The sequence below is a fragment of the Trypanosoma theileri genome (genome assembly GCF_002087225.1).
Source record: "Trypanosoma theileri isolate Edinburgh chromosome Unknown TM35_Tth_3_V1, whole genome shotgun sequence".
Lineage (NCBI taxonomy): Eukaryota > Euglenozoa > Kinetoplastea > Trypanosomatida > Trypanosomatidae > Trypanosoma > Trypanosoma theileri.
Window position 1 is genome coordinate 449786 of NW_021639845.1, and position 9114 is coordinate 458899.

At 39.2% G+C, this 9114-nt stretch overlaps 5 protein-coding genes across 5 annotated transcripts; all 5 read left to right on the plus strand.

Annotated features, from left to right (window-relative positions):
* Window positions 1-382: 382 nt before the first annotated feature.
* On the plus strand, window positions 383-2590 carry TM35_000032630 (polyprenyl synthase; the record flags this gene model as incomplete). The annotated part of the gene is made up of 1 exon (XM_029022030.1): window positions 383-2590. One exon carries the CDS (start codon window positions 383-385, stop codon window positions 2588-2590), a length of 2208 nt encoding a protein of 735 aa, XP_028886576.1.
* A 653-nt stretch (window positions 2591-3243) lies between these two features.
* Window positions 3244-4179, plus strand: TM35_000032640 (putative ADP,ATP carrier protein 1, mitochondrial precursor, putative,ADP/ATP translocase 1; the record flags this gene model as incomplete). Its single annotated transcript, XM_029022031.1, has 1 exon — window positions 3244-4179. One exon carries the CDS (start codon window positions 3244-3246, stop codon window positions 4177-4179), a length of 936 nt encoding a protein of 311 aa, XP_028886577.1.
* Window positions 4180-4556: 377 nt separating this feature from the next.
* On the plus strand, window positions 4557-5492 carry TM35_000032650 (putative ADP,ATP carrier protein 1, mitochondrial precursor, putative,ADP/ATP translocase 1; the record flags this gene model as incomplete). Its single annotated transcript, XM_029022032.1, has 1 exon — window positions 4557-5492. One exon carries the CDS (start codon window positions 4557-4559, stop codon window positions 5490-5492), a length of 936 nt encoding a protein of 311 aa, XP_028886578.1.
* Window positions 5493-6151: 659 nt separating this feature from the next.
* Window positions 6152-6643, plus strand: TM35_000032660 (transcription factor; the record flags this gene model as incomplete). Its single annotated transcript, XM_029022033.1, has 1 exon — window positions 6152-6643. One exon carries the CDS (start codon window positions 6152-6154, stop codon window positions 6641-6643), a length of 492 nt encoding a protein of 163 aa, XP_028886579.1.
* Window positions 6644-7524: 881 nt separating this feature from the next.
* Window positions 7525-8703, plus strand: TM35_000032670 (protein kinase; the record flags this gene model as incomplete). Its single annotated transcript, XM_029022034.1, has 1 exon — window positions 7525-8703. One exon carries the CDS (start codon window positions 7525-7527, stop codon window positions 8701-8703), a length of 1179 nt encoding a protein of 392 aa, XP_028886580.1.
* Window positions 8704-9114: the final 411 nt, after the last annotated feature.

Consider the following 9114-nt stretch of genomic DNA (forward strand, 5'->3'; position numbering starts at 1 on the left):
ATATATATATATATATATATATATGTTTTTATATTATACAGACGTTTTTCTGTTTTGCTATTTGATTTGGTTTTGCTCAGAAAATAAAACAAATTCCTTTGTTTCGTTTTAATTCCTTTTTAAAGAGTTAGTAATTTTTTTTTCTTTTTCTTTTTATTTCTTTTCCTTGTTTTACCTGTTAATATTTATTTATTTTTATTTTTATTTTTTATTTTTTATTTTACTGTATTTCACATGGTGGCAGAAACAATATACTATCCGTTTTTTTTTTTTTTTAAAGAAACACCAATAGTCAAGAACCTTATAGCGAACAATAAAGAGAATAATTTGCGAAGAGAGTGAATTCATCATACGACAATAACGGAAAAATAAGGAGTTTTCGATGTCCCACACATCTTATCAGGAAGAAAAAGGAGTTAATCCATCACAATTGGATTTGCCACAAAATTCATTGCCTTTACAATGGTGGTATTTTAACGCACACTTAAAGGACGTGAAGAGTGGAAGGGAATTTTCGTTTTTTACTTCTTTTTTCCGTCAATCAAAAGATATTGAATCTTTGGAGAAAAAAGAATTCTTGGACGCCTGTACTTCGGCTTTGATTGACGTTGGTGAAGAAAAGTATTATGCTGATAGTTTGCTTGATCATCGGGCTGCTTCTATCATTCGGGAATCACTGAAGTCCTTTAAAGACAGAGAAGACGGTGATTTTTATACAAGGGATGTGGTTTTGGACATGGTAGAGAAAGGTCGTTTTCCTCGTCCTGATCGTGTCATGACTAAACCAGCTGTTGTGACCCAAGACACATTAAAAATAAATTATGATGATCAGTGTAAAGTGGAAGGTGAAGGAGAAGATGCCCAAAGAAAATACACTGTATATCATCATAATCCTTATTATGACATATCGGTAGATTTGCAGTTTTCTGCACATGATATGCCTATTTTACATGGTGAAAATGGTTATGTTAATGAAATGTTTTATTATTACATTCCTAATATGGATGTAAAAGGAACCGTAAAGATTGGTAATATTATAACAGAAGTGGTGGGTGATGGCTGGTATGATCGAGAATATGGAGGATCTTTTGACGAAAAAGGAAGAAAAGCCCTTGATGGTTGGACTTGGTTCTCTCTTCGGCTTTCAGATAATTCTTTTTTTAGTATGTTTCTTATTATTGACTCTGAAACTAAAAAAATGAAAGAATTTATTGGAGTTTTTACTTGTAATGGTGAAAGACGTATTTGTCGAGATATTCTTTTGAATGAAACTGAAAGATGGACAAGTTTGGTCTCTTTTTTGGAATATCCTGTTAAGTTTCACCTTGAGGTCCCATCTATTGACCTAATCCTTGATATACGAGTTCCTTTTAATCATCAAGAGGTTCCAACGCTTATAGCAAACGGTGGATTTTATGAAGGACGTGTTATTGGACAAGGAAAACGTGAAGGTAAATCAATTACTATGGTTGGATTTTATGAACAGAAGAATTGTGATAATAATGGTGACGTTTCTGTTTTACTAAAAAATGTTGGACGGTTTGTAAGAAAAACCCTTGCTGAACTTTACCCATTGGAAGCTACTGATGAATGGATTGCTAAAAACGTTCTTGGAAGATATTGTACTGGTACGGGAGTTGATTCTAAAATAATATGTGATTCATTATTTCGACCTATTCGTTCTATAATTGATAGAGGTGGTAAAGCATGGCGAAGTTTGGTTCTCGTGTCTGGTTGTAATGCACTTTCTCGTAATTACTTTGATTGCTCAAAGTATATTGCTATCGCTGAACTTCTACATGTTGGTTCTCTTGTTATTGATGACATTCAAGATGAGTCTACTGTTCGTCGTGGAGGTGAAACAGTTCATATTAAATACGGGGTTCCCATTGCTATTAATTCTGGAACAGCATGCTATTTTACGGCTGTTACTTTGGCAGATGTAAAATCATTAAATCCTGAAAAGGCTAATCGTATATATGAGCTTTATTTTGATGTTATGAAAGCAGGACATGCTGGACAGGGTTTGGATATTTTTGGGTTGGATTATTTGATGCCTGAGGTTGTGAAAACCGGAAATGCCCAACCTCTATGTGATGCTTTAAAAGCTATACATACATATAAAACAGGAGCAGCAGCTGCTGCAATGTGTAAGGTTGCTTGTATTTTATGTGATGCCAACGAAGAAGTAACAACAGCAATGGAAAATTTTGGATTAAGCCTTGGATTGGCATTTCAAATCGTTGATGATGCGCTAAATGTAAGAGGGTTTGAGGGTGATCTTAAGGAAGCGGGAGAAGATATTCGAGATGGCAAAATTACGTATCCTGTGGCAAAAGCGATGGAAAGACTTGAAGCTTCTCAGAGAAATCGTATTTGGATAATTTTACAGGAACGTACTTCAGATTGCCAAAAAATTCAGGAAGTTGTGGATCTTCTGAATTCAGTAAATGCAATAGATGATTGCTTAAAAGAAGCAAAGGAAATTGTCGATCAAAGATGGGAAGTGCTTGATGGTCTTATCGAGGACTCGTTTCCAAAAATTATGATGAAATCATTTTGCTCATTTCTTACCAAACGAAAGTATTAACAATACAAAAAAAAAAGAATATGTTTCATTCCTAATGACAAAAAAGAGGAAAAAAAAAAAAAAAGAAACAGCAACAACAAAGAAAGCAAGCAAGAAAGTTATATTTATAAAATTGCATATGCACTCCAATAGAGTGCTTTTTGATTTTGCTGTATATAGTGATATTTCGTTAAATAAATAGGGAAAAATAATAAAAAAAATGACAAATAATTAATATTTTACTTTAAACTGACATCATTATCATATGACATCAGAATGACAATATGTCATTACGAAAAATAAAAGTATTCTCGGGTTTTCATAAATATTTTTTTCTTTTTTTTTTTCTTTTTTAAGCATTTCCATTCGTTTATACAAGTGTTTATGATATCATACTAACTCTCGAGGTCATAGTTTTTGTAGATGTGACAAATACCGAGAGCCCCTTTTTTTTCCACACTGAAACATCGGCAACAAAAGCATGTTTCAGTTAAGACTGTATGCATGCATTCAATTTAAACTACATTCCATCTTATTATCAATGAAAACATCACATATGTGTGATAATGAAAGAAAAAAAAAAACATAAACATAAAATACTTTCTTTTCACTAAAATGTTTGATCTATATAAAAAGGAAGTAAACTACCACCCCAAAAAGGCAATCCCAAGAACATGTCGTCGAAACGTGAGAAGCTCCCCAAGCTTGGATTCTTCGAGGAATTCATGGTTGGTGGCGTTGCTGCTGGTGTCGCCAAGACTGCCGCTGCTCCGATTGAGCGTATCAAGCTTCTGGTGCAGAACCAGGGTGAGATGATTAAGCAGGGCCGCCTGGACAAGCCATACGCCGGTGTTGTGGACTGTTTCACTCGTACAGTGCAGACAGAGGGTGTGTATGCGCTTTGGCGTGGCAACCTCTCGAACGTTATCCGCTACTTCCCTACACAGGCGCTGAACTTTGCATTCAAGGATACGTTCAAACGCATGTTCAACTTCAAGAAGGAGAAGGATGGCTATGCGAAGTGGTTCATGGGCAACATGGCCTCTGGTGGTCTTGCTGGTGCTGCTTCCCTGTGCTTCGTGTACTCCCTTGACTACGTGCGTACACGCCTTGCCAACGACACGAAGTCTGCGAAGAAGGGTGGCGAGCGTCAGTTTAATGGTCTTCTGGACTGCTACGTGAAGACGTGGAAGAGTGACGGTATTGTGGGTCTCTACCGCGGTTTCATGGTGTCATGCGTGGGTATTGTTGTGTACCGTGGCTTCTACTTTGGTCTGTACGACACACTGCAGCCCATGCTCCCTGTGGACACATTTATTGTGAACTTCTTCCTCGGATGGATGGTGACGATCGTCGCTGGCCTTCTTTCCTACCCTCTGGATACCGTCCGTCGTCGTATGATGATGACGTCGGGTGCTGCTGTGAAGTACAAGAGCTCTATGGACTGCATGATGCAGGTGATCAAACAGGAGGGAGCTGCAGCACTGATGCGTGGAGCTGGTGCGAACATTCTCCGTGGTGTTGCCGGTGCTGGTGTGCTCTCCGGTGTGGATGCACTTAAGCCCATGTACATCAAGTGGCGCAAGGCCAATGAGCTGAAGAAGGAGTAAAATAATGAGATAAGCTAAGACAATAAGTTTGTTAATATGAAAATCTGATTAAAGTGTAGGTATCATGTATTCTCTTTGTAAACAAGAGCTCATGTTCCTCTTAGAAGAAATTAAGCAAACGAAAACAGTTGATACATTCGCTAACGTGTTGGGACTTTATATATTTTAAGTTCTTTTGACTTTGAGGGGGATGTCAATGGAATTACAATGGTTCCAGTTTACTCTCCATATCCAGTGTCTTAATGTTTTTATATTGGAGTTGTTTGTGTCATCTGGTTTTCCCATAACGGTGTTCTTTTTTTTTTTTCTTTGTATTTCTTTCTATGGTGTAGAATAAGAATTATATTTACCACCCCAAAAAAGGCAATCCCAAGAACATGTCGTCGAAACGTGAGAAGCTCCCCAAGCTTGGATTCTTCGAGGAATTCATGGTTGGTGGCGTTGCTGCTGGTGTCGCCAAGACTGCCGCTGCTCCGATTGAGCGTATCAAGCTTCTGGTGCAGAACCAGGGTGAGATGATTAAGCAGGGCCGCCTGGACAAGCCATACGCCGGTGTTGTGGACTGTTTCACTCGTACAGTGCAGACGGAGGGTGTTTACTCACTTTGGCGTGGCAACCTCTCGAACGTTATCCGCTACTTCCCTACACAGGCGCTGAACTTTGCATTCAAGGATACGTTCAAACGCATGTTCAACTTCAAGAAGGAGAAGGATGGCTATGCGAAGTGGTTCATGGGCAACATGGCCTCTGGTGGTCTTGCTGGTGCTGCTTCCCTGTGCTTCGTGTACTCCCTTGACTACGTGCGTACACGCCTTGCCAACGACACGAAGTCTGCGAAGAAGGGTGGCGAGCGTCAGTTTAATGGTCTTCTGGACTGCTACGTGAAGACGTGGAAGAGTGACGGTATTGTGGGTCTCTACCGCGGTTTCATGGTGTCATGCGTGGGTATTGTTGTGTACCGTGGCTTCTACTTTGGTCTGTACGACACACTGCAGCCCATGCTCCCTGTGGACACATTTATTGTGAACTTCTTCCTCGGATGGATGGTGACGATCGTCGCTGGCCTTCTCTCCTACCCTCTGGATACCGTCCGTCGTCGTATGATGATGACGTCGGGTGCTGCTGTGAAGTACAAGAGCTCTATGGACTGCATGATGCAGGTGATCAAGCAGGAGGGAGCTGCAGCACTGATGCGTGGAGCTGGTGCGAACATTCTCCGTGGTGTTGCCGGTGCTGGTGTGCTCTCCGGTGTGGATGCACTTAAGCCCATGTACATCAAGTGGCGCAAGGCCGATGAGCTGAAAAAACAATAAGGTAATCTTTATGTGTGGGCATGTTGTCTTAATTTTTTTTTTCCGGTTAGACACAAATGTACATTTTTTGAGTTTGTGATGACGAAGAATGTATGTAATGCTCATTTTTATGAATATTATATTTCTATATATATCCCAAATTTAGTTGACTAAAGTAGGAAAAGTAGGAAAAAGTAGCAAGGGGAATCCTTGAAATATGTTTGCAGACCACTGTAACCTTAATGGGGCATGGGTGTTTTCAGCGTTTCTGGGTTCTTTTTTTTTTGCATGACGGTACAGAGGATTATGGTGAATGTTTGATATTGTGGTATCTTCTTGTGCGTTTATAAGGCACCACGTTTATGATTCTTCGCCACGTATGTTTTTAACGGTTCTGAAAAGGTTTTTTTTTGTAGTGGGTCTGTATTTGATGTCTTTTTGTAGTGAAATTCTTTTTTTTTTTTTCTCTGTTACTCTGTTCCCTTTATTGTTTTGGTATTTAAGATGTATTTTTCTCTTGCCGGTGTAATTATTACTTTGTTTTTTCTATTGACTGTTTTTTTTTTTTTTGTTTTTTTTTACTCTTTTTTTTGCCGGTGGATGATGTAATGCATGAGAGATCAAGCAGGAAACACTAGCGAAAAGCTAAAAGTAACAAGCAGGTCGTTATCTGAGTCACTATGCCGCGAGGTCAGATTATGACTGGGCAGGATTGGGAGCCGCAGGTATTTAACTTCCAAAACAGGAATTCTGCTGGTAAGAGACCTGGCCGTGTGAGCGAGGCTGAGGCAAACCGTGTGGTACAGCGTGGAGGAGATGTGGATGTGATGAAGAAGGAACACTTCCGCGCGAATACTCAAAAGGCAGGTCCTGGTGCTAATGCCAAGAAGTTAGATGAAGACAATGAAACGTTAAAGGTAAAACGAGTCGATAACAACCTTCGTATTGCCATTCAGAAGGCGCGGCAGAGTAAAGGTTGGACTCAACAGGATTTGGCCCAGCGCATTGCTGAGCGTGTGGGCGTTGTGACAGAGTATGAAAATGGTAAGGCTGTGCCTGAGGAACGTGTGCTGGTGAAGATGGAGAAAGCATTCGGTATTCATTTACGTGGTGTGAAGGCAGGTCAGCCATTTGGACATGCTCAACAGCAGCCGGTGAAAAAGGCACCTTGAAATTGTTTTTTATATCTTCTTCGTTTCTTTTTCATTGCCATCTATTTGTTTTTTTTTTTTTTTTTTTTTTTTACTTTGATCTTTCCCACGCCGCTCTAGAACCACAAGCTTGCTTTTTTCTCGTGTGTGTTATGCTAACGGTTTTTTTTTTTCCTTATCATGATTGATGGTGTTTTTTTTTTTTAATTATTATTGGTAATAGGGAGAAGCAAAAAATAAATGAAGGACAGATATCCAAAGAAAAAAGGGACAAAATAAAAGCCGATAGAACCTTGTTAAGAAATAAAAACGAAAAAAAAAATACATGATCTCTCGGTATTTCCCGAGAGGAAAAAAGAAAGAGAGAGAGAGAGAGAGAGGAGGCTGTGTAGCAAGTTAGTTGTGGTTTTCTCGGGAATTCGCCTGTGTCTCGTTCCGATATTCACACCATTTTTCTTTTTATTTATTTATTTTTTTTTTCTGGTCATTGTGTTTGTTTCTTTTTATTATGATTTTCTATATGTGTCGTTGGAATATCCTTTTTTTTGTTATATATATATATTTTTTTTTTGTTTTTCTTGAATTCTTCCTTCTTTTGTTTCAAAACAACAACTCTGTTTGATATGGAGCAAAATAGTACATCCGTTACGTAAGCCTAGACGTGGGCTCAAGTAGGAACGTAGATAAAGAAAAAGAAAAAGGAAAAGGAAAAAAAAGGGTAACAAAGCAAAAATTGTTTTTTTTTTATCTTCATTGTCATTTGTATTCGTTATTATCAGCATCATTGACGGTGTCACCGCAATTTGAAGGAATAACAAAAGAAAAAAAAAAAGCAATAACGGAGTCTATTGCGTGCTTTCTTTATTATTATTATTATTACAAAGAACAAAAACGACGATAAAATGAACAGGTACTCAATATTGGGTCAGTTAGGGGACGGTTCATTTGGTGTCGTAAGTAAAGCCCAACATACTAGCAGTGGAGAGATAGTGGCTGTAAAGAAAATGAAGCAACGATTTTCTAGCTGGGAAGAATGTTTGCAACTTCGTGAGATTCAGTCACTCAGGAAGTTGCAGCACCCAAATATTGTGAAATTAAAGGAAGTAGTACGTGAAAACACGGAACTTTTTTTAATATTTGAGTACATGGAGATGAATTTATTCAATATTCAACGAAAGCGGGCAGAACAGATGAGTGGAGTACAGAGTTTTTTCAACGACCGCGAGATCCGTAGCATTATGTGCCAGACTTTACTGGCTGTTCAGGCAATTCACAAAGGTGGTTTTATGCATCGAGATTTAAAACCAGAAAATCTTCTGACAAAAGGAGACATTGTTAAAGTTGCTGATTTTGGGCTTGCAAAAGAAATTCGCTCACGACCTCCTTTTACTGATTATGTTTCTACACGCTGGTACAGAGCACCAGAAATCATCTTGCGTTCTACACACTATAACTCCCCTGTAGACATATGGGCTTGTGGCGTTATATTTGCGGAACTCTACCTTAATCGACCTCTTTTTCCAGGATCATCAGACAGTGATCAATTGTTTAAAATTTGTTCTGTTCTTGGTGCGCCAAGTCCCTCAGCGTGGGATGAGGGATATCAACTCTCGCGGCGCCTAAATATGCGGTTTCCCAATGTGGCTCCTACACCATTGCGGCAGTTGTTAACCAATGCTCCACCGGCTGCCATTGATTTAATAGAACAAATGCTACGGTTTAATCCAAGTGACCGTCCAACAGCAACACAGTGTTTACAGCATCCATACTTCACTGGAACCACTAATGTAGCAGAAGCAGGGGGAACCCCAACAGCTCTTTACGCAGGTATTAGCACTGGACAACCGCACAATCCATTTCAGTTTGCTACAATGCATTCTTCAACACCCAATGGACCAGGTCAAAGTGGAGTGGGTCTTAGAGTAAATGGAGGAAGTCCTCCTCCTATTTCCTGTGGGGCGTCTCGGCTCCTTTCTCCCAATGTCAGCATACCTACATTAAACCCGTATGCTAACGTTGTGCGGTCAATACCCCAAAGTGTTCCAAAGGCAACCGCTAACGAAGATGAGTTTAATTTCTAGGCATAAAGGAAGAAGTGTCATCTTTTTTTTTTTGTTTCTTCTTAGTGTTCATCCTTGACTGTTTATTATGACATATATTGTGAAGAACACATCAGATGAAAGCCGCTGACGACAAAAGGAGCAAGACCACTTTGAAAACGTTGGATCTATTCATATACACGTTTTTACTGCCCTTTTAATGTTTTGTGTCTTTTTATTTCCCCTTCTTTTTTGCTTTGGGTTTCTCTTGAGTCAAGTGAAGTGTGCTTCATTGAATCATTGACATGTGAAAATGTGCCCACTTTTCAATATCTTGTATTCGGTTCATATTTGCACTCACTTGAAAGCGAGCAACTAATTAGGCAGTCAAAGAATGAAACCATTTACCGTCAAGGGTTAAATGTTTCATTTCCATTTGGTGGGGGAATACCT